General features: G+C 39.4%; 1 protein-coding gene across 1 annotated transcript in view; it reads right to left on the bottom strand.

Annotated features, from left to right (window-relative positions):
* Nucleotides 1-25,877, bottom strand: part of LOC116574094 (spermatogenesis- and oogenesis-specific basic helix-loop-helix-containing protein 2-like) — a 118,637-nt gene that overhangs the window by 36,669 nt on the left and 56,091 nt on the right. The window contains 2 exon segments of the mRNA XM_032314617.1: nt 5,352-5,566; nt 14,765-14,924. Coding sequence (XP_032170508.1) covers nt 5,352-5,566; nt 14,765-14,924 — 375 coding nt within the window.

The raw sequence follows: 25,877 nt of genomic DNA, 5'->3' as shown, positions 1-25,877 counted from the left end.
AAAAATATTTTGCTGATTCACAAAGAGAAATTATAAGCTAAAATACTCTAGAATTAGAGAAATTTTAAATAAAACAGATTCTTTGCTTTTAGAAATATTCTGTGTCTGGTTTTTTTTATTTTACAAATTGACATTACTGGCACAAAAGTAGATTAGACTTGGATAGTGAATTTATATGCCCTCACGATGACTTTCAAATTTCAAGCTTTACATCAGACAGAGTTGGAATTCCTGGATTTTTGTCATTAGTACAGAATCAATTACCAATCCCAACACCTCTCCTGCCAGTGAAACTCTAATTGTGATGCTGTACAGGAGCTCCACGAACCAAGAGAATTCCCAGAATCCAGCACTCTGGTCCAGTGCTCAGCTGCTCATTCATATTCTCTAGAGATCGATAAGCTAAGGGTTTCCAGGATCACAAAAAGAAAAAAAAATCCTCTTCTTAATGAATGAATGTTCCTTAAAACTAAGCAACACAGAAATGAAGCAAAAATCTCTTTCATCCACCTCAATTAACAGCAATTCTTCCATATACCAAAATCAGATTGCAGGTTTTGAGGCCTTATGAGTACCTTCTCAGTTGAAATCTCTTGGGCTTTAAAAATTTGCAGTTCATTGGGGGACAGTTCATTTCTCCTCATGTTCCATACAACATACCATTTAAATGTCGATATGGTTCCTGAGACCATACTCTACAGACAAGACTGGATGTTGATATTCTAGTGTCCCTTCCTCTACCTGTCTTTGGTACCTCTGGAGCTGGAGAAATAAGCTCAAACCACAGTAGTACAGATCCCCAATCTTGCCCCTACGCCCAGGTCTGGCCCCTGGTAGCTGAAAAAAATAAAAAAGGTCGTATAAAGTGACTTGATTGAGCTGAGTCATACACACAGCTAATTAAAGAACCTCAAGAAAGCGCTGGCCTCGGAAATCTACCATCTAATAAAAGGACCAGTGGTGTCTTATAAGTCCCTGTGAAGCCAGGGGAAACTTCTGGAGTACAAGGACTTCAAGGGACAAAAGCCAGTGTCGCTTTTGGGTGGTAGCCTTCTTGAGCACAGTTATCCATTATGCCATCTGTGGGCCAACTGGAGCCAAACTAACCTGGCAGGCCTATTTGGGACTTGTAACAAATAATGTTCTTTGCTAATGACTTAATTAAAACAACCATTTTCAATGAGAAAATTGAGAGCTTTACATGTGAAAACGTTATGCTCCCTTGCTCCCAATAGGGCACCTGTGATAAAATCTAGTTGAGCTCTGAGGGTTTGTTCTGTTGATAGTGATGGTTGGTTTGCTCTGTTCCCATTACGCTCTTCTTGCCGTGAACCTAAGTCAGGGTCACCACATTTACACTCAACTGTCAATTCATAGGATTATGTTTTTAGCAAAACTACTTTGATATTTTGTTGTTATTTTATCATCAAGCATTCAGGGGCTGGGTCATGCCAACTAACTAGTAAGATTTACTGAATTGCACTGTCAAGTCAAAGATGTTTTGGAATTGGGGACACAAATGGACAGCTTGTTGGATAGATCCCTGTGGCTCACAAGATTAGGTTTTCTTAGTGAAGTAATAAGTTAACTGATCAGACAATTGAAACTACATGGGAAAAATAAAATCAGATCCAAGCTTGATTTGTAGCCAGAACAGATGGAACCACATTCTGCATTCCTTTGCTACTGCTGAACTACTCAGAGTTCACAAGCACAGAATTCTAAGGACTGCAGAGACATTTCATGGAATGGAAAAATCACAATTTCAGACGGGATCCATACACTGTCAATGAGTTTAAAACACATTTTAATTTTCCATACCTGGCTTTGGAAGATAAGGTATCAGGATGTGTTTGAATTATCAAGTGTCTGCTTTTTGAGTGGGGTTCAATTTGGAAGTCTGAAGCCAAGCATATGAACCCTAAGACTCTTAAAACATTCTATCAGTGGGTAATATTTAAGTTCATCTGGCTCAATAACAATGTATTCATAAAATGAAATAAAATTGGGGAGTACTATTAAGATCATTAACCTATAATTGAGATGTGCCATAATTCTTTTTTTTTAAGATGTTATTTACTTATTTGAGAGAAGAGAGTGAGTCAGACAGATTGCAGGGGAAGGGGCAGAGGGAGAGGGAAAGCAGGCTTCCCACTGAGCAGGGAGCCCCATACAGGATGCTGGAATCATGACCTGAGGAAAGGCAGAGTCACCAGGTGCCCCTAAGATGTGCCATAATTCTTGAGAATGTCAGTCTCTAAATTACCAATATTTTTATGAATGATTAAAAGTGATCATTGATTAGTTTTAAACTGAAAACATAGTTCGTATATAAGCATAAATTTAAAAATCCTAAATAGGCTGCTTACATCTTATTCTAAAAAAAAAAAAAAAAGCCTAATGTTATAGCTAACAGGCTATATACTTCCTTCTCATCCTCAGTAGAAATCCATATGTATTATAAATATATAGATTTGTGATTATGGGCTGTAATACTGCAAATAAATGGGGACATTTCTACTCTACATTAAGCTTCTTACTAACTGGTGAAATGTATAAAATACCTAGAGAGAGAACATAAACAGTTGTGTATTTTGCAGAACTCATCCAGATTTTGAGACATTACAAAGCAACAAGGATCTAAGAGGGAAAAATCTAAAATACAGCAAAAGAAAAGCTAAACATTTCGTTCTGGTTTGCACATTAAATGTCAGCACCAACTCAAAAGATACAGTGCTTTAGGAATGATGAAGATTTAAATGCCTTACAAATGGGGCAGTAAGTTTACAGGACTCATTACTCTAAGAGAAACCACAGGTTCAAAAATAGAAACAAAAATACAAACATGTATAATCCCACAAGAGTTTAAATAATTCATAAGTCATAAACACATAACAGTTCTGAGGGCAAGAAAGGGAATCCCAGGGACATGCTAAACCTCTGAAGCTAGCATCACGAAAGGCAAAGATTCCACAAAGAAAACTATCCCTTTTCTAGGGAGGAAGGCAAAAACTAGAAGGCAATGTCTGCACTGAATGGCATTTCCCCAACACACCCACACAGTCATTTCCTCACACCCCAGCTAGGTATTGGGTACTATACTATACACTAGGTATTAGCAGAACAAGAAACAAGAAAAACATATCCAGGTGTTTTCAAATAATCTTCTTTTTCTTTTGAAACAAATATTTTTATAGCAAAACAGAACTACCATATGCATTTCTGTATATTTAGTACCTTCGTCTACCTTCTTTTCCCTGCAGAAAAGTCGTCAGCTGTGTTATTCAGAGCAAAGAAACCACCAGTGGGGAGAACCCACACAGGTGAGTATCAGACGGGGAGTTCTCTAACCTTCTAGCTTTTAATATTTGCAACTAGACATAAAATTGGTTCTTAAATAGAACCATAATCTTATTCCTGTTCAAAATGTAGCTTCAATGCTAGCAAATACAAAGCCTTTACTACAGTCAGAGGGACCTGGCTAGGCTCCTACTCTTGAAAGGAAGAAAGAGATTAGCCACACTAATTTGTCCAGTACTCTTCCAAAATGCTAAGCATGTTTGTACAAAGTGTGGCAAACATTGAACCTCAGGGGTGTGAAATAAGGGGCTTCAGAACAGAAACCAAGTAATTACAGACTTTTACAAAGAACATGAAGAGAAAAGAGTTCTAGTTTGAGTTTTGTAAAAGTCAGTCATGTGGCCTTAGGCAAATCCCTTCACCTTTCGTCGTTTGTCGTGTAGGGATGACAAAACCCTGCTCTACCTTCCTCAGAACACTGTTGTAAAAGTGTTGAAATACAATAAATGCGAAATTATGATGAAGTCCCAGCCAGGGAACTCTATTCATAGGAGTCCTTTTTTAAAGGTATGTAATAAAAGAGGCATATCTTCAGAAGAAAGTTCATAACATATCTTGGAAATGAAATCCTCTTTGAGGTAGTTTACCTGATTTGTCTAGAGTGCATATTCCCAGTGGAAAGCCAAAAGAAATGCAGAGTTCTAAGAAACCTCTGGAGCTGCATCTGTCTCTCTTTTTTAACAAGGAGCTCATCGATTTGGCTTCTTCCCATTTCAACTTTTCTTGGCCCCTAACATAACAGGCTTGCTCCTTGTTATTCAGGGATAGCAACATTGTCCCTGACAGAAAGGCCTGTCCTGTGATTATTACAAGTCCTTCAATATTCTGATATCATCTGTGATTATACTCGCTCTCTCAAATCTTCTCATAGACGGGGAAGAAATTCGTTTTGACCTAACCTTGTTTAAAAACACCCAAAATGGGGGGTGCCTCCGTGGCTCAGTTTGTTGAGCATCCGATTCTTGATTTCGGCTCAGGTTATGATCTCAGGGTTGTGAAATCAGGCCCCATGTCAAGTTCCGAGCTGAGTGTGGAGCCTGCTTACGATTCTCTCCCTCTGCCCCACCCCACCTCTCTCAACCTCTCTCTCTCATTAAAAAAAAAAAAAAAAAAAAATACAAAATGGCTCAAAATCCTATGTAGTCAGGCAAGAAAGCACACACCTAACTCTCCAACCACCAGACTCCAGACCTCTAGAGCAGAGTGGGTCAAACAGAAGCAGAATGTCTACGGAGCTACAAGATGAAGCAAAAGTATTGGATGTAATATAGATCTGGACTGGACATATCTGGAGAGCCTTAAGGCTCTTCCACATTAGGACATCTTTGAAAAAGATCATTTTAGTCCATTGCTAACATGACATAGAGCTGAGAGTGCTCTCCTGCTTTAGTATCTGCCATCACAATTAATGAAAAGATATGCCATTTTAAGTGACATAGTTATTAAAAAGGAGAGTAGCTGTGGGATTAAAGTACTATATACCAAATAAATTTCTATGATAAATTAATTCTCACATTCTCACCCACATCTATTACTTTTCAAATTAAAATGATAATTCTTATGGGACGCCTGGGTGGCTCAGTTGGTTAAGCAGCTGCCTTCGGCTCAGGTCATGATCCCAGCTTCCTGGGATCGAGTCCCACATCGGACTCCTTGCTCCGCAGGGAGCCTGCTTCTCCCTCTGACTCTGCCTTCCACTCTGTCTGCCTGTGCTCGCTCTCGCTCTCTCTCTGACAAGTAAATAAATAAAATCTTTAAAAAAAAAAAATAAAAAAAAAATAAAATAAAATGATAATTCTTATAATAGCATGTCAAACTGGTAACAAAAACAATAATATGTGTACCTATTCTGCCCATGAAAATATCTCTCATCTTAAAAATTAGAGCATACATAGTACCAACTTTTTAAAGTTTGTGTTTTTTTCTGTACTAGAAAAGGGTTTTAATAAAAACTATTATAAAGGTATAGAGTCAAGGTTTTTGAACTTCACCTAATTAATTTGATAGCTCCCAGCAACTCGGCTGTTGGCAAAGAAGTCATCCTCAGGAAAACCATGTCAAATGGGCGGTCCTTCAGCAGTGCGGCTGCCTGCCCCACATTCCTGATGGTTATGGTGACTTTTGCAATATTTGAAAAGGATTTCTGTGCAATATCTGCCAGGTACTGAACAGTGAGGTCTCCAACTAACAAGAGGTCTATTTTTGCCTGAAAGAGAAGGAAAAAGGCAGAAATACCACATAATTAACATTTGAGCATAGAGAAAATGTCATGTACAAGAGGATACAATAAATAAAGGTGATAAAGAACACAACAACTGACCCTACAAGTAGACTGAATGGTCTACTAGAAGCATCTCAGGGACGGGAACTATTAATTTCTTGCCTTCAGTACCTGAGGTCATGAATGGATCTGAAGGTCATGCTATTTTAAAAATACTTTCGTGTACAAATGGTATTCTACTATGGTTTTCACATGGGTTTCTTTCTCATCCTAGGAACAATAGATAGGATTCTTAAGGCCCAGTTTCCCAATCACTTATCCTGCTCAAAAATCTGTTTACTAGTGAGGAAAACCAACTGCTGGCTCTCCCAAACCATTTATTTTGATGAAACATACATTCCAGAAAACACAGTAAGCTCCAAATTCCTAAATTCCAAGAGACATGCATAGTATTTTCTTTAAATGGAATACACATGCTATTCAAAACCCAATATTTTGGGGCCAAAAAAGCATCTTTCTTTCCTTTTGGGATTATTTTCAAGCATATTCAGTTAGAAAATAATATAATTTCCATCTTCACATTTTCCTACGTTTTATTCTCTACAGTTATTGAACACAATCCACTTAAAACTGTCAAAGAACAGGGATGCTTGAATTAATGCAAACAGTCAGGAAACAGTGGGAAATGGCAGGCCACAGAGAGGTCCATGTGAGAAAACAGATTTGGGAGCTGACCAGACTTGAAGCCTAAAGAAGTGGACCCAAGAGTTGGAAACACCTATGAAGAGAAAGGCAGCTTGCCAAAGACACAAATCTGCAAGGCAGGATGCTGGGAAGGCTGTTCCAGCATGGGGGTTCCACTCCCCTTCAGACTGGTTTCCCAGGGGTGGGTGGAAGGAAGATTTGAGGTGCAAGAAACTAGTCAAGTTCAAAGTAAGCAAAACTTTGGCACTTTCCATTTCTATCTGCCTTCTAATTTTCTTCCTTCTTCTGTTAAAAAAAAAAAAAAGTCTATCTTTATTTACTCATTTAATCCCCTCCTCAGAAGCAACCACTGTCAACAGTTTGGTCTATATCCTTCCAGATAATTTTATACATACACCTTATTTTCCATGAAGGGGTTATTATATTTTTCAAAGTGAGTTGCTTTTCTCACAGTAGTTCAACAATTCCTCAGGCCTTTTTCTTTTTTTAATATTTATTTATTTGACAGACGGAGATCACAAGTAGGCAGAGAGGCAGACAGAGAGAGAGAGAGAGGAAGCAGGCTCCTTGCTGAGCAGAGAGCCTGATGCAGGACTTGATCCCAGGACCCCGAGACCACGACCCAAGCCGAAGGCAGAGGCCCAACCCACTAAGCCACCCAGGTGCCTTCCACAGGCCTTTTTAAATGTTATCTTCATATGGATTCTACACAGGTTCTCATGTTTTGTCCTAGATATTTCAAAGTTCTGGAGTCATTGTAAAGGGGATAGATTTTCTCACTCTCTGTATTTTCTAATTGATTACTACTAACACAGAGACTACTACTAATTTACGAAGAATTTGCTTCAAGAACTTTATGGTACTCCCTCTTTAGTTCCAATATGTTTTAGTTGATTCTTCTGAATTTTCTAGATATATAATCATATTGCCTTCAAAAATGATATTTTGTGTGGGGTGCCTGGGTGACTCAGGTGATTAATGGTCAGACTCTTGATTTTGGCTCAGGTCATGATCTCAGGGTCATGAGACTGAGTCCCATGATAGGCTCTGAGCTGGGCAAGGAACCTGCTTAAGATTCCCTCTCTCCTCTCTCTCTGCCCCTCTCTCACTCTCCAATTGTGAGTATGCATGCACACTCTCTCTCTAAAAATAAAATAAAATGAAAATGACACATTTGTCCCTATATCCAGAATTTATGCTTTTATTCATTGATCTTAAAGCACTGGCTATAACATCCAAAACAATGGTGAATAGAAGTGACACTAGGCATTCTTGTCTTGTTTCCGAGTTTAGTGGAAATAATTCAATATTTTTGCCACTAAATAGGATACAGAAAGTTTCTGGTCCAAACCGTTTACTGAATTAACGAAGTTTCTATTTGGAAGCTAAGAATTTTAAATCAGAAAGAGGTGCTGAAATTTACCAAATGCTTTTTATGGATCAACATAATTATACCTTTTTCTCCTTTATTCTATATTCTGTTAGGTAGTGAATTACATTAATAGATTTCCTAATGTCATGCCATAATTTCCTTGCTGGGATAAACCTATAACGTGTAGACTAAATTCATTCATATTATTTTAGATTTTTCCATCTATGTTCATAAGTAAAACTTGATACAATTTTGTTTTATTGTATTGTCTTATCTGGTTTGGGTATCTCAGGGTCATGCCAGCTTTGAAGAATGAAACAGAAAGTTTCAATATGGTTCTATGGTCTTGAATATTTTATAAAACAGAATTATCTGCTTCTTAAAATTTAGATAAACATGTCTGCAGAATCTGGGCCTGAAGCCATTTACAGAGATGGATTTTAGAGTACCTTTTACAATTCCTTAATGACTACCAGTAAATTTAGATTTTCTACATTAAGTGAATTATGTTCACATATATATATATTTTTTAATTCATTTTATTCTCTTTTTAAATGTATTAGTTTTTAAATGTATATAATATTTATTATATTATTGTTATTCTTGCTTTCTAACTGGAGGATAATATATAATTAAATTTTCTTATCTTCTTTTCCTTGGCAATGCTTTATCAGAGGCTATAACTGTGTGGTCCACCCTGAGAGCCACATGTGGCTATTTAAATTTATGTTAACTAAAATTAAAGTTTGAAATTCACTTCAGTTGCACTAGCCTCATTTCAAGTGCTCAATATCCACATATGGCAAGTGGCTGCCGTATCAGACAGCATGATTATAGAACATTGTCATCACTGCCAAAAGTGCTTTTGGATGGCACAGTCCTCCAAGTGGCACTCTGTTGTTCCCCAAAGATTTTGATATATATTGTGTCTACGTTCATTCATTGTTAGTTTGTAATTTCACTTTATACTTCCATTTTAACCTCAGAGGTCCATTAAACACCTACCTGAACTGTTTTCAAATTTCAACAGTATGGTGCTTTTGGTTTTGGTTTTTAATTTTTTTGGTTATTGACTAGTCAGTCACTCATTTCTTATTTCAGTGCATTGTTAATGCAAATGTATCCAACATGACTTCTTCTTAGAATGCGTTGGTATTTTCTTTGTGGTGTAATACAGTTTTTTTAATGTTCCATGGATACTTGAAAATAATGTGTATTTTCTGCTGGGCACATATGCGCTGGGCACGTATTCTCTATTTTTTAGACAGAACTTACTGTTTTATTTCTTACTTTAGGTCTACTTCAACTTTCAGTTTATAAGATGTGGTAAAATCCTTCCTAATTATAGTTTATGAATTTATAAATTTCTCCAACTACAGACAGTATCTAATTTTGGGTTAGGTATATAGATGTTCATTATAATTATACATATTCACATAAAAACATAATTATAATATTTGATATATATTATATAATAACCTAAATGTTTATATAACATATTTTAAGTCTATAAATCATACATTGATAATTTTATGGGCAGAAAACTATATATTTGATATATACTTCTTTGTCCTTTTTAATGTTTATCACTTGAAATTTTCTCTAGTATATAGTTATTTTTCGTATCTCTTTATTTTGAGCCTTTCTATATCATTTTAATTTTGTGTGAATTCTGTTAATAGTATGTATCTGAATTTTTAGGTTTCTTTCCATAATCTGTGATTTTAGTTTTAATGTAGGAATTTAATTAATTATATTAATGCATTAACTAATGTACATTAACTATTATCATATAATATCAATTGTAAAATTTTTATAACTTAATGTGAAATGGTCTTATTCCCTTCATTGGTTATTTCATGTTTCCCATCCACAGTAATTATGTTTCTTTTTCCCATGCCTTCTGTTAGGCTGATTGGATTTTCCTTTTTCCCTCTTGCTGTTCCCATAAGACTTCAGGAGTTAAACCTCTTATTTCTGTTACTTAATAGTGGCATTAGGGCTCACAATCCAGTGCTAGTTTTACCTGGTAAATATTTCCAAGGTCAAAAATCCCTTGCCTCTGAACCTTGAAGCTCTTGGTCCATTTTCTTCTAGCATCCAGTTGTTGATAAAAAAGAATGAGCTGCTTTGTTTTCCCGTCTGTGCTTTTCTCTTTATGCTACCAGTTCTGATGGTTTTCTAGGATGTGTCTGAGCATAGGTCTTATTCATCCTACTTGGCACCAGTGGAACTTTGGCTCTGTAAGTTTCCTTCCATTTCCCAATTCCCTCCGTCTTCATCCCTCCTTGGCAATCTCCCCCTAGATGTGGGACATCCACAATGGATCCTTCATGTCTCTGCTTTTCTCAAAGAGAGTCCCTTAACTTCATTTTTTATATCACCAGCTCATTCTTCAGTCCTTCCAAAGATTTTTATGACTTCAGTTCATTTAATGTGAGTTGCTCACTTCTAAGATTTTTCTTTTTTGGTACTTCCTCATAACTTGCTATTTTTAGGATGTGATACCCTCACTGAGAATACAAATCAGAATTTTAGAAGTTTTTTCTATTCCCTTAATAACCTGTCTCTGGAATAGTTGTGTCTAGTGTCTGCATTTGTGTCTAGTTCTGTTAATGTCTGGAGATCCTTGGTTATCCAGACATAAGTATGAATCAAGGACGAAGTCATCATGTACAAGTAGTCTCCCCAGTGGCTGCTTCTTTGAAGGGACAACTGTGGGCTTGGTGTGAATGGGTAAGACAGTGGAAGCAAGGCTGGAGACCAGAGAGCCTGAGGCCAGCTCACTGTCAAAATAATAACGGAAGGCAATACTCTGAAAGCCCAGTACTTTAGTCTATTTCCTTCCCGGGCAGACCTGCCATTCCTTTATTTCTCCTGGCCAATTATAAAGTTCTGGAAATTACCAACACTAGGAACCCAGGTCCCACATACAGTTCATTCTCTTCAGGATGAAGTAGGAGTGAGCTGGGAGAGTCTAGGGGCCCACCTCGCCCAGGTGATCTGCATATACCTAATTCATCACCAGGTGAGCCCACTCTGGTCAACTTTCATCAGTTTCCTCTAACATTCAGCCTCACCTACCACTAGAAGTGTTTTCCCTCTGACTTTCTTCTTTAGATCTTTTAAACCATGGTTTTATACTTTTCTTTTAGTGGCAATTTGATCACATCTGCTTTCTAAATTTCAAGTTTCCCTGTGGATTTTTTTTTTTTTTTAATGGTCAGAAAGAAGCTGCTTTAAGCCAAGATTCCATGAAGTGCTGTACATTGCATTTGGTTAAGTCAACCTTTGACCTCTAATTTGGATTACCTGCTGCCTCCCCCTCACCGCCACACCCCCCCCCTCACCCGCCACACACACACACATTCCCTTTTCCCCCCCATATTTCCTTGTTGAAGGTATCAGCTCATGGTTAAGTATGTCCTACTCTGGGGTCTGGGTGGGACCAGGACGTTGATTTTGGTGCTCCATTCACCATCAGGACCCAGTCTCATTCACCTGCCCCACCCTGTTTTAAACAGGTAAGAATTCAAACTCCTTAGCATAGCCTTTCAATAGCTGGTATCAACCCATGTCACTAGCCTTATTTCCTTCTATTTCCCTCAAATGTCCTATGTTCTAAGAAGGCAGCATAACACTTGGGAATTTCTACAGTACAGAGTATCAGGAACCTTCTAGAATGTTTCCTTTTCATTTTAAAAACATCTTCCATCTCCAATAGCACTTTAGGAGCAATGTGGGACTCAAAGCTACTGCGATGCCTTTGAGCTCAGATTATGAATCTCCACTGTAGCACAGGGCTTCTTCTATACCAATATAGTCCTTTGTGAACCAAATGCCAAGAATTGTAATGGTCATTAACAAGTGATCATGAAAGGAGCAATTATGGTTTTGATTTTTAATTAACATGGTTAACTGAAGCAACCTATGAATGTCCAAAACTAAGCTATCTACTACAGACAAGGTGACCATTTATCTTCTAAACTGAGACACTTTTGAGAGGGAAAGAGAGTGCTATTAATAATTGCACTAAAATAATACATATAAAAAGGTGTACTGGGCTATTAATAACCTATAAAACTTTCTACTACCAACATTTATTTTCTCTTTCCTTTAAAACATCCTGCCACTTTGCATCACTTAAATATGAATGTTATCTGTATTCTCTCCCCAGAGAGAATTATTGAGCCCCTGCTGCATGGCAGATGCTGTGCTGCAAATACAAAGTGAACAGACAGACAAGGTCCCTGCCTTCATGGGGCTGACATTCTAATCCTTTTTTTCTGCTGCTATACAAATCTTTCAGTCTTCAGAGCACAGGAAGAATCATGTATTAGCCTCAGTTCTACCAAAGCTACTACTGATTCTTTTTCAAGAGCTGGATGCTGTGGGCAGAGGGCAAAGGCTTTCGAGGCACACAGACCAGGTTCTGTTGCCTAGTCCAGCTACTTACTAACAGCTTTGAGTAAGACCCTTGTGATCCTCGTCTGGGAGGTGGTAAATCCAAAGGCTGTTACCCTGTTAGGACCATGTCCTGTACTTGGTAGTTATGGCCATGTTTTCTGAAATAATACCAAGCCTGCACACAGAAAACATCCAGTCTATCGGATGGGGAAGGAAGTGGAATTAGAGGGGGAACATGTGTCCCCATCAAGTGGTGAAAACCGCCCTAAATCAAATGGCTCTTTCATTATGTTGAGCCACGGAGAAAGGGAAACAGGGCCCAAAGAGGAGAAAAGCCTTAAATAACAGAAAACAGCAGCTAACTTGAACCCATTCCTACCAGCGCAGATCCTTCTGGGGGAATCCTGCAGTCAGTGGCTAATTTCCCCAGAATCTCTCAGCTACTATGGAGAGAAGTCAAGAGCAAGCTCTGAAGAGCAGACCATAAGGGAGATCAGAGAGGAAAGATCCAGAAAGGGATAAGGCCATACAGCACCACTAACAGGCCATTTTGCATAAACGTCTACAGTTCTGCGCCATGATGCAAGGCAATTTACAGAGGAGCATGAAATAAAGCAGCTCTGGAAAGAACTTATTTGCTTTCCTGCCAAAGGCTTCCTTCCCTGTCCTACAAAACTGGTGCCATAGCACACGTGGAATATTAACAATCAGACAAATTAGAACACTGATCTAGTCCACTATCCTAAGGTAACTTGAATTAACTGAATAGCTTCTAATCAACATAAATCTGAATATTCATGCAGTTAAAAATATCTTGTTGGCAGTGTAATATGAACACAGGTGATGAGAAGAATCCACTGATAGGAATAATAAAATGAAAATGAACAAAACTTTCTATGACATTTTGCTTTGGGAAACTGCCTTTTTTAGTACATCCAAGATTTTCACCTGTGAGCATCACAACTTCGACTGATGGTGGGACTTTATTACATGGGAAATTTTTTTCTATTTGAATTGCTTACTGCACTATTTATTTTTTTTTTAAACAGAAGCAATGCATATACATCGAGAAATACTGGAAAAATTTTTTTTAAAAAGCCTAAAGAGGAAATAAAAAGTATTTTCAATTCCACCTTTCAGAGATAAACACTGCTAACACCTTGGTATAGATCATTGAGGTATAGGCAGTTTTTAAATTTCGACACAATCGTCACCTCTGGTCTGTATCCACTCAGTCTGATTGCTAAATCACAACATCACGCTGGGCACTCCAGTCTCCACCATGTTTAAAACACTGGATTTCCATTTGCAATCTGCAGCAGGCTAAACCCTTAATTAGTAACAGCAGGTGATGAAGTAGTTAAAGCAAATCACTCCTCCATTTTAGTGAGTTGTTATTTATGTCACTCTTATCACTAGGAGCAGAGCTGACAATCAGCAGCAGCTGCATGGGCTGGTGCTCTCACAGGGCAATTGCTGGCCTCCGGTTTCCCCAGGAGTCAAGGGATTTAAACAGCTCTATCTGGAGAAACTGAGCAAGCCGCTCTTCAAATGCAAACAAAAGGTTGGGTTGGGGCTTCAGACTTTTGTTAAGGGTAGGAAGCCTCGATCATTTCTGCACAACTAGATAATCAGATATTTTATGCAGAATTTCATTTTGTGCAGCTTTGCCTAATCCTGCACCATAAAATACTATTTTCCCTTGGAGTTTAAATTGGTGCGTCCGTTTTGAAATAATCAAGAAAACTGATTAAACTGGTCCGCTTCAAAGTGGTCATTTCAGAAAGCTTGTGCTTAAGGAATGAGATTTAAGTACACGGAACATTCTAAGGGCAACAAAACTTCAGGCAGCCCAAAAGTTTTGCTTCTCCTATTTCTCTATCCAGAAATAATAATAATAATAATAATAATAATAATAATAATAAAGCCAACACCAGATTGCCTTGCTTTCTGAAATGGGCGAGGCTTTATGCTCTTTCTGGAGGGCTAATCATCATCAACTAACTTCCTTCCTTCCTGTCTTCCTCCCTCCCTCCCTCTTTTTTTCTTTCTTTTATTCTAAACCAGTCACGGTTTTATGCTTCTGCTAAGGGGAAGATAAATCAGGTGCTTTCAAAAGAGGCCAGTGGGCTTTTTGAGTTCCCCGGAGGGTGGGAGGATGTGTGAACAGCACAGATGCCTTTTCCCGCCAACGGGCTTTGGTTTCCAGGCACAACTGCCGGTTTGGGTGTAAGCCTGGGGAAGGACATGCAAGGACTTTTTGGACCCAATGCCCGCAGGCGAACTGAAAAAAGCATGCCAAGCTGTGCAGAGACAAGCATGCTCAAAATAAGCTTTCCCGGGTTAAAAACACTTTCCTATATTCAAAGTAAAAGCAAAGTTGTCGCCATTCCCATTCTGGAATACCTACTAAGTTCCGCTCCCGGGTAAGCCTCCGGGTGGCTGGCTTGAAAATTGGGAGTTTGGGAAGCGTCAAGCGCCCGAGAGGCATGTCTGTGTAACAAAACCGCTCAGCCGGCCTCCTCTCCGGCCTCCCGCCTCGGGGACCGGCTCAAGCCCCTGGAAGTGGCCCTCCTGGAGCCGTGCTCCTCGGCGTCCCCCAAATGAGAGATGCCTGTGCGGGCCAAGGGGGCCACCGGGCTCAGGGCCCGCGCGCGGCTACAAACAACGCAGCTGCCTCCCCTTCCTCCTCCTCTTACCTGGCCAGGGATTTGGCCGCGCTCTGGGCGGATAATTGAGGCCGCCATGGCCCGTTGCCCACGTGCCGGGTCCTGGGGCAGCCTCAACGCAGGAGAAACTCGGCCAAGCCGCCGCGTCCTGGCCGCCCGCTCCGCCGCACTGATGGCTCGTCGTCCGCAGCTGTGGGTGCGTACGCCCCCACCCCCTAGGCCCGGCCTGCCTTAAAGTGGCCCTGCTGCCCCCGGCCTGGGCACCTGGGGGAGCTGCAGGCTGCTGGAAGGGGCCCTGCGGGACCTGGGCTGGGGGAGGGGCCGCGGGGGGCTCCCAGGGAGAGGGCTGTCCAGGGTGTCTTGAGGGGTCCTTGGTAGACCCTGTCACTGCGTCACCGGCACGCCGCCCACACCCAGTTCCAGTCCCCGTAATGCGGGGAGGTCACACAGCGCCAGGCTTTAGTAGAATGCCATTCTCGCCTGGAGAAAGCGGAAGCGTTGCCTCGCTTGGGCTGCTCTAAAAATCTTTATATCTTAGGGGAAATCTTTAAAGTTTTAAATATTAAGGATTAGCAAACTTTTTGTTGTTGTTGTTTTTTATCCTTGATAAATATACGTAGAGGCTAGAGAAGGCAAGTGCTGTTAGTGCTTTCTTTCCCAATCACTAAGAAATTAAATTTTTAGAAGCATTTCATGTTGTCCGGCCACTCCACATGGTCCCCATTTTCTCAACTGGGAAAGTTCGACAATCCCAAAAGGCCTTCTGGTAGCTCCTGCTGTGTAACTCAATTTATTCAGCCTTTGCTAGACATTTGATGGGAGTGCCAGGACCTGTAGGGGAATCCTTTCTCTGGCAGGTCTTAACTACTGTTCCCATTGCCAAAAGTTAAGGTTTGGGGGGTGGTGCATGAGAATGAGGTAGAGAATGGTATCTGGTGGTTTGTCACTTTGGATTTCCCTAGACTCTGGATTTCACTTGAACATGTTACACAAATGTGCTCTCCTAGAATTACCAGTGCCTGCTGTCTCTGGGCAAGTCTTTGGTTGGTTCCCTGAGCAGGTCGTGCTATGTTCTGAAGGCCTGATATTGACCATGAGAACGTGCAAAAGTATTATTGTAGTTCTCTGATTTTGAAGGGGAAGAAAAGGTGTGCAGATGTTTCTGATGGAATCATTCTGCAATATTTTTGGAAGTATATGTACACATTTTAATAGTTAACGAATTTTGGCTCTTTGTTTTTCCAGTTAATAGGAAACTGAGTATCTGGATAAATATCTGAGGCAGTTAGTTTTTTTTTACCAATATTGGGCAAAAGTGCCCAAGCACTGTGTTGGGGACAGAGGGTGAACTGAGGCAGCTTTCAGCATTTCCCCCCTGTATGATAATCAAGGCATTGCTCCAGGGGTAGAGATGAGCAAATCTGATCTAATATTGACAAAGACACTGCTGTAATGGACACAGACTCATTGTTATTTTATTTTAAAGATTTTATTTATTTGACAGAGCAAGAAATTGCAGGTAGGCAGAGAGGCAGGCAGAGAGAGGGGGAAGCAGGCTCCCTGCTGAGCAGAGAGCCCGATGTGGGTCTGGGTCCTAGGACCCTGAGATCAATGACCTGAGCTGAAGGCAGAGGTGTATCCTACTGAGCCACCCCGGCAGCCAACTCATTGTTTTTAAATTGGAGGAGGCAATGCCCCCAAGTCTATGTGAGAAGGAATAACCAACCATTCCTTTGTTGGAAAAAACAAGAAAAAAGAAATCTCTCCAGTATCCAAAATATAAGATTACAAACTTCATAGAATCAACTTAGATATTTTAAAAGTTTCCAATCTCCTAAAATAGAGACAAAGAAGCAGATATCTTCTATAAAACAACTGGGGGTGATTTTGCCCCCCAGGGGATATTTGCCATTTCTTGGTTGTCACAACTGGTATCTAATAGGTAGAGGTCAGGGATGCTACTAAACATCCCACAATACACAGGGCAGCCTCCTACAACAGAGAATTATCTGGCCCAAAATGTCCTGAGTGCTGAGATTGAGAAACTCTACTATAAACCTTCTAAGTTATAACATAGAATGCAAAGCATTTAATTCTTTGTCACCTTTAACATTGAGTCATACATATATTACTGGGCAGAAAAGTGGGCAGATGGATGCTCTCTGTAGTTACCAAAAATAATACGCTAATTATACTCTTGATGGAAAATTGAATATGATGAATTATAAAATAGGACAAGAATAATTCTACACAGAGAAATGTACTTTAAAACCTACACTCAAGGGGTACCTGGGTGCCTCAGTCAGTTGAGTGTCTGACTCTTGGTTTCAGCTCAGGTCATGATCTCAGGGTCGTGGATTCCAGCCTACGTCGGGGCTCTGCCCTCGGAGTGGGATCCGCTTGAGATCTTCTTCCTTTCCCTCTGCCCCGCCCCACCACTTGCACTCTCTCTCTCAGATAAAAATAAAACTTGCACTCCAAATTAAGTTGTTTCTTAAAATACAGCTTTCTGGGGTCCCTGGGTGGCTCCGTTGGTTTAGTATTTGACTTTGGCTCAGGTCATGGTCCTGGAGTCCCAGGAACAAGCACCGAATCGGGCTTCCTGCTCCGTGGGGAGTCTGCTTCCCCCTGTGCCCCTCACCTTGCTCATATTCTCTTGCTCTCTCTCAAATAAATAAATAAAAACTTTTAAATATATAGTTTTCTGGTCGTTTAAGATTACTAGCATTCAGAGTATATGCTTTACATTATTTTCCCTTCCAATTGTGTATTCTTCACAATAAGCAAACAACCCTGAATAGGTTTGTAAGTACTATAGTATAATGGTCTGTTCAAATGAGCTCTTGAAAAGAACCTATGTTTAAAATGTTGGGAATTTTTCCATCCAGCTATTTTACAGGAACTAATATATATAAAGCTACGTCCAGTATTATGCTTACCTGGCTTGTTCTCAGAAACACAGAAATTTAGAACTCCACGAGACCCTAGAGATTACCTAATTGCCCTTCCCTTTCAAAGATGCTGAGGCCCGAACAATGTTCTCGTAAGTAGGACTCTTGTAAGTAAGCCAGAGAAGTAACTAATTGCAATCATTTTACTAACAATTTTTTACATTTAATAATGCACTAAATTCATTTTTTTAAAATTTGGTGTCGAAACCTGGGAGATAATACACTTTAGAACACTATGCTTACACTATCTTTGGAATATTAAATCCAGGAGTCTACCCTAACTTGACTAACCATTAAGCTCTATTACAGAATTATAAGCAAGGATATTTTCATAATGTTAACTGAGGAAGGTGATTTTACTTCCACATATGCCAACTTCCCCTCCTCCTTTCAAGCAATTCATTATAGAAGAGGCAGAATAATCTTTGAAAATAGAAACTGAAATATTAGCTCCCTTTCTCAAAATCATCCCCCCAGAAAAAAAATCCCAATTCTTTTCCATGTCCAACAAGACTTTATATCATCTGACTCTACCTCTCCAACCGTACGTATCTTTTGCCATTCTTACGACTTTTCAAGACCTCTAGTCACACTGCCTTCTTTGGAGAGTACCAGGTAAGTGCAAATCAACACCTCGTCCCGGTTCTTTCTTCTGCTTAGAATGTTCTTATCTGTTTTCCCCTCAGATTGCTCCCTTTCATTTATTTTTGATATGAAGTCACCACAAGCATTCCCTATCAGAATCTAATCCTTTACTCTATTTTTCTTTATAGCACCCTTCTATGTTACATAGCACATGCATTTGTTTTTACTTATCTTTCTCTCCTCTCATGGACAGAGAATCTGTCTGTACTATCCGCTGCCATCACCTTAGCCTGGCTCACAGCAGGCACTTATCTGAATATATCAGTAGCTGCCTGGTCTATGTAGACTTGGGTTCGGGTCTTTCTGTCTATGATCTGTCCTCTATTTCACGATGCTACTCATTTTGTAGTGGAAAGAAAAAGACAAGGTTTGGAGGAAAGGAAAAAATATTGTTTGTACCAAAACAAAAACGTTGGTATCTCATAGTTAGAAACTAGTATAAATTGTGTTGGTTGTGTCACAGAAAAGATGAAAGATATTTTAAACCTGTCCTTTCCATGTTAAAAAATGTGCAAAGACTCCTATGTTTATCAAATTAAATTTTCATTCCTCACTGTGGCATTAGGGCCCATGTTATCTTGCCCAATTTGGCTTTCTAGATTCAGCTTTTAATCAAGTTGACTAGATTTGTTTCTATTCCCTGAAAATGTCCTGGGATTCCTCCCAACAGTGTCCAGTGTAGGAGCTCCACAATCAGGTTGAGTAATTTCATTCTTTGGAACTTCAGGGCCAGTGGGATAGATCATTTGAAGGCTCAAGACATCCTGAGCTACTTCTAAAGGACAGTATTTGCCAGAAAACCTCTGTGAGCACAGATCACTAATTTGGGAACTCCCCTGGATATTTCCTCTGATCCTTCCCAGCTTCTAATTCATCTTTGCCCTGGTCTTCTTTGATTCTGACCTCAATCTAAAAACTTTACCTGTCCTGTGATCCCTGTGTCCAAAAGGCTCAGACCTCTCCTGCTTGCCTGCCTCCTTCTTGCCTCTGGCTTAGTTCTCCCAAACTGCAGGTTCAGTTCTGACAACCACCTATCCTAAGCATTCTCCTTTCCCTTGTCTCGGGGTCTCTCTGACACTACCCTCTCTCTTTCTCTTTTTGTGAGCAATCTGGGAAGACAACAGGAAAATTCTCAAGGAATTCTTAATTTCATCTTACACTTCTGTTCAACAATTAGAACTATGTTCTAGTAGAATGTTAAGGCAGAGGTTGTTTTATTAGACTTCATATCCTAATATCGAGAATATAGAGGGTGATCAATAAATACATGTTTTCCCTGATGAATTAGGAACCATTGCCAGCAGACAGCAATAAAGGTCAGAAATTAGCAACTTCCAGTTATGTCCTATAATCATCTCAATAAGAGGTGACAGTTTTCTCATCATCCAACACATCAATTTTTTTTTTCTATTTTATTTGTCAGAGAGAGAAAGAGAGAGCACACAAACAGGGGAAGCAGCAGGCAGAGGGAGAAGCAGGTTCCCTGCCGAGCAAGGAGCCCAATGCGGGACTTGATCCCAGGACGCTGGGATCATGACCTGAGCTGAAGGCAGACGCTTAACTGACTGAGCCACCAGGCATCCCCACACCAATTTGTTTTCAAAAAATAGGAGTTAGTTTAACTAAATTAAAATGAGGCAAAGGCCTCATTTTAACCCCAAGTCTTTGCTAGGAATTGTGGAGATATACCAAAGTGACACTCTAATGCTGGTTGGGGGACTCTGTCACACAAGGTTCAGAGAGAGGCTGGCCACTGATTAAGTGGGAGGGCATCCTCCCAGGGCAACAACACAGCAGAGCAGTTAGAAGCAGCCCCCACTGGGATTATTGATTAGGGCTCTACTACCTAGCAGATCACGTAGTTACAAAATAACTAGTTTTTCTTTGGTCACGATGACCGCCAACTTGAAGTCAGGAGGAATTTCTGTAACACAAAGAAGTCAGACAGTCTTAAAGGAGAGAAGTTTCTTGTATGTGAAGGTAGGGGATAAAATGGAGGAGGAAAAAAATGTAGTTCACACTTTCCTTGTGAATACTTAGATGTATATGAATGATTCAAAAGTCAGGAGTAATTTTTATTTTTTATTGTGGAAAATTTTGTACATATCCAAGAGTACACATATTACAGATGTCAATATAAAGTATATAAATGTAAATACATACGACCCCACCTAGCAGATACTACCAATAATTTGGAAATCTTTTATGTGTTTCTTCCATTCCCTTTCTCTTTTCTTTCCCCCAAGATATAAAGATTACTTACTGATTTTTTTAATTTAATTTTCTTTAGCTACTAAAACCTAAATGGATTATGCTCTGAGAGAGAAATAAACCTCTTTGTTATGCCTCTGAAGTCTGGAATTGTTTCTTATAGTCATAATGCAGAATAACTTGGATTTAGGTGCTGCATTAACAAAATACTAAAATAAAGCAAGTGGGGAGGCATTAACTTAGCAGATCTGTTGTGGGAGATCAGGCAATGTGTAATAGAAGCCTGAACTTCCCTGTTACACAGAGCAGACTGAGTGCTTGCCAAACCTGTAGGTCAAGGAAAAGATGTTCCCGACGACCTACCACTAACGATTTGTGAGGCATGTTACTGACTGCCTTTGACAGGGCAGAAGAGAAGATGAACTTAGGATATGACTAGCCAGTTTGCAAGGAGAAATAAAAAGAAATAGGGTCTGAGGGAGAGTCTAGAAATCTGGGGCATCAAAGGGCATTCAAGGGTTGGAAAGGCCAATGCCTTTAGACCCCAAAAAGCAAGAGGTAAGACAGAGAAGGGTTTTGAGCAATGGGAGGCCACTAAAGCAGCCTTGTGGCAAAGATCAGATTATGGGTGTTAAATTTACACCCTGACCTATTAGCTGCAAGGTAGCTGCCATTAGGTAGAAAGAGGTATAGGCCAAAGAAACAAATAATTCTTATACATTCAATTGCTAATATTTTGATGGAATTATATTATTCAAGAAACCATAAACTTTGACTAAAAGCTTTTGACTATTTGAACTGTGAAGCCATGTCAGGATACTTATGTTTGTTCCAACAGAAAATGAACTCTAAAAGCTGTGGATCCCCAAAGGTGGGCTACATGCAATAATTCAGGCCCACTAGTGTCTTCCATCTGTGGTTCTACCATCCCCTGGAGTCTTGGCATTTACTTTTCAACCCTAGACGTCCACTCATCAAACAAAATTCTCAAGAAGCACAATGAAGAACGATCACCTGGGAGGTTTTTACGGGCCACTCACAGAAACGACATGTATCATGCATTGTTTAGATTATACTGCCTTAAAGTCAATCACAAGGCCACACCTAGCTGCACACAAAGCTTCACAGATATTACTTCTAAACATGGCAGCATATACATTACTCACTACCCAATAGTGTTTTTCACAAATAGATCGCTAAAAATAAAGTCATGTATGCACCAGGCACTGGTAGACAGTGTGTTTCCCACATGGAAAATGTGGCCTTGTTCTGTCCCACTAGAAAAAAGGTAAGTCTGGTAAGCATATGGCAGTTTTCACCACAGTCTATCAATTTGATCACCAAATATCCTTTTGCTCCTTTCTTCCCAGAATACACTTAGCTCCCCACCAAGAAAGACAAGACAAAGCTCTGTCTAATCATTTTATGCAGTGTAAGATTCAGCGGTTAAGGTGAAAAAATTTATTTAGGTGATAACATTAAAAAAAAAAAAATGCTATAGGGCACCCAGGTGATTCAGCTGAGTGACTGTCTTCGACTCAGGTCATGATCTCAGGATCCTGGAATTGAGTCCCTGCTGCGGGCTCCCTTGCTTCTCCCTCTCCTGCTCCCCCTGCTTGTGCTGTGTCAAATAAATAAATAAAATCTTTTAAAAAAATTCTTTTAGTGCAATGCCCCCATATTTCCCATTTAACTTTAGCTCTCGGCAGGTTATCATTGTAAGTGTTACTCTCAAACTAGGGTTCAACCTCAATCCTTGGGTTGTTAGTTGATATTTTGCTGTCATTCTTATATTTCATACACTATAAGTCTTTTTAATTCCTTATGTGGAAGAGTCCTTATAGAACAATTACCTTATTCCAGATCTACCTTTTCATTCCAAATATATAGTGAGCATCAAAAATATGCATGCCCCTGGGCTTAGTTCTGATGGAGATACAAAGATGAATAAAACATGGCCCTACCCACATCCTGCCCTTCCCTGACTCAAAACCTGCACTAGAAGCAAACTCTTTTGTAACAGAAAAGACATCCAAAACATACAACAAAATAAACCTATTATTTAGGATAGAAGGTGGTTAGAGCCATAAAAGTGGCATAAGCAAGGAAGTTAAACATAGGAGTTCAGTTATTAAAGAGGTCAACTCTAGTTAGGAAGATTAAAGGATTCTCCATGTCCGTCAGCAGTAAGCATTACTAACTGACTGTCAACATCCTAGTATGAAATTTTTACCACCTTTGTCTAGTTATCTGGCTATAATAAAGGCTTAACTAAGTTGTAGCAATGACAAGGAGAAGGAAAGGATAGAGATAAAATATTCTCCTTGAAAGCTCCTAAATGCTAGAGTGGTTATTTCATTGACCTCTTCCCACTATTTACTTATTCTTTGTCTCAATTCTTTTAACATTACTCTAATGCTGTCAGCTACTTTCAAGACTTTAACTTGCAAGTCAATATACATTTTCTAAATACCTTATGATGTTCTGTAATTTCTATTGCTTGTTTTTATTACATTACCGTATCAGAATTGTTGCAGTAAAAAGGCTTTTACCCACCCCCTCCCCCCGTGCCACACACCCATAAGGGTACATTTGAAATCGATTATTTCTATCTCCATTCAATGAAGTAAAAACCTGATAGCAAGCAAGCTTTTCTACTTCCCCTTCTACTCCACAAGTCTCCATTCCACCTTTACCCCTTTTGCTAGATCACCATTTGGAGCCCAACTCACATTCTTCTGTAGAGTTGTGGACAGTAAATTTGTAGAATAGAAACACGTCTTTTGGCATCAGTAGACTAAAGTCCCTTTTCTGTAAGCCTCTCCTACAGATATGTTTAAATAGTTAAAAATCAATGATTTTGTATCATTGTGTTAACATTTTAGTATTAAGACATCCCATGATATTATAAACTCTGTTTTGCAAACATTCATTTAAGTTAAACAGTATATTAAGTACCCATCATATACTAAGTACTAAGCTAACTGGTGACAAATGATGAATAAAATTGTTCATTTAAGTGCTGGAGATAAAGGACACTGAAGTGCTTTAAGTGCAAGAAATATATGAGGTGAGGTAGAGGAGTCAAGATGGCGGAGAAGTAGCAGGCTGAGACTGCTTCAGCTAGCCGGAGATCAGCTAGATAGCTTATCTAAAGATTGCAAACACCTGAAAATCCATCGGCAGATCGAAGAGAAGAACAGCAGCAATTCTGGAAACAGAAAAACAACCACTTTCTGAAAGGTGTTTTCCTTTTTTTTTTTTTTTTAATTCTTTTCTTTTCTTTTTTCTTTTTTTTTTTTTTTCCTTTTTTCTTTTTTTTTCGTTCTTCCTTTTTGAACCTCTTTTTATCCCCTTTATCCCCCCTCACGATTTTGGATCTCTTCTAATTTGGTTAAAGCATTTTTTCCTGGGGTTGTTGCCACCCTTTTAGTATTTTACTTGCCCCTTCATATACTCTTATCTGGACAAAATGACAAGACGGAAAAATTCAACACAAAAAAAAGAACAAGAGGCAGTACCGAAGGCTAGGGACCTAATCAATACAGACATTGGTAATATGTCTGATCTAGAGTTCAGAATGACAATTCTCAAGGTTCTAGCCGGGCTCGAAAAAGGCATGGAAGATATTAGAGAAACCCTCTCGAGAGATATAAAAGCCCTTTCTGGAGAAATAAAAGAACTAAAATCTAACCAAGTTGAAATAAAAAAAGCTATTAATGAAGTGCAATCAAAAATGGAGGCTCTCACTGCTAGGATAAATGAGGCAGAAGAAAGAATTAGTGATATAGAAGACCAAATGACAGAGAATAAAGAAGCTGAGCAAAAGAGGGACAAACAGCTACTGGACCACGAGGGGAGAATTCGAGAGATAAGTGACACCATAAGACAAAACAACATTAGAATAATTGGGATTCCAGAAGAAGAAGAAAGAGAGAGGGGAGCAGAAGGTATACTGGAGAGAATTATTGGGGAGAATTTCCCCAATATGGCAAAGGGAACGAGCATCAAAATTCAGGAGGTTCAGAGAACGCCCCTCAAAATCAATAGGAATAGGCCCACACCCCGTCACCTAATAGTAAAATTTACAAGTCTCAGTGACAAAGAGAAAATCCTGAAAGCAGCCCGGGAAAAGAAGTCTGTAACATACAATGGTAAAAATATTAGATTGGCAGCTGACTTATCCACAGAGACCTGGCAGGCCAGAAAGAGCTGGCATGATATTTTCAGAGCACTAAACGAGAAAAACATGCAGCCAAGAATACTATATCCAGCTAGGCTATCATTGAAAATAGAAGGAGAGATTAAAAGCTTCCAGGACAAACAAAAACTGAAAGAATTTGCAAATACCAAACCAGCTCTACAGGAAATATTGAAAGGGGTCCTCTAAGCAAAGAGAGAGCCTACAAGTGGTAGATCAGAAAGAAACAGAGACCATATACAGTAACAGTCAACTTACAGGCAATACAATGGCACTAAATTCATATCTCTCAATAGTTACCCTGAATGTTAATGGGCTAAATGCCCCTGTCAAAAGACACAGGGTATCAGAATGGATAAAAAAACAAAACCCATCTATATGTTGCCTTCAAGAAACTCATTTTAAGCCCGAAGACACCTCCAGATTTAAAGTGAGGGGGTGGAAAAGAATTTACCATGCTAATGGACATCAGAAGAAAGCAGGAGTGGCAATCCTTATATCAGATCAATTAGATTTTAAGCCAAAGACTATAATAAGAGATGAGGAAGGACACTATATCATACTCAAAGGGTCTGTCCAACAAGAAGATTTAACAATTTTAAATATCTATGCCCCCAACGTGGGAGCAGCCAACTATATAAACCAATTAATAACAAAATCAAAGAAACACATCAACAATAATACAATAATAGTAGGGGACTTTAACACTCCCCTCACTGAAATGGACAGATCATCCAAGCAAAAGATCAGCAAGGAAATAAAGGCCTTAAACGACACACTGGACCAGATGGACATCACAGATATATTCAGAATATTTCATCCCAAAGCAACAGAATACACATTCTTCTCTAGTGCACATGGAACATTCTCCAGAATAGATCACATCCTCGGTCCTAAATCAGGACTCAACCGGTATCAAAAGATTGGGATCATTCCCTGCATATTTTCAGACCACAATGCTCTAAAGCTAGAACTCAACCACAAAAGGAAGTTTGGAAAGAACCCAAATACATGGAGACTAAACAGCATCCTTCTAAAGAATGAATGGGTCAACCGGGAAATTAAAGAAGAATTGAAAAAAATCATGGAAACAAATGATAATGAAAATACAACGGTTCAAAATCTGTGGGACACA

This window comes from Mustela erminea, chromosome 15 (assembly GCF_009829155.1).
Source record: "Mustela erminea isolate mMusErm1 chromosome 15, mMusErm1.Pri, whole genome shotgun sequence".
In the NCBI taxonomy this organism is placed as follows: Eukaryota; Metazoa; Chordata; class Mammalia; order Carnivora; family Mustelidae; genus Mustela; species Mustela erminea.
This window is presented reverse-complemented; position numbering and strand designations above follow the sequence as displayed.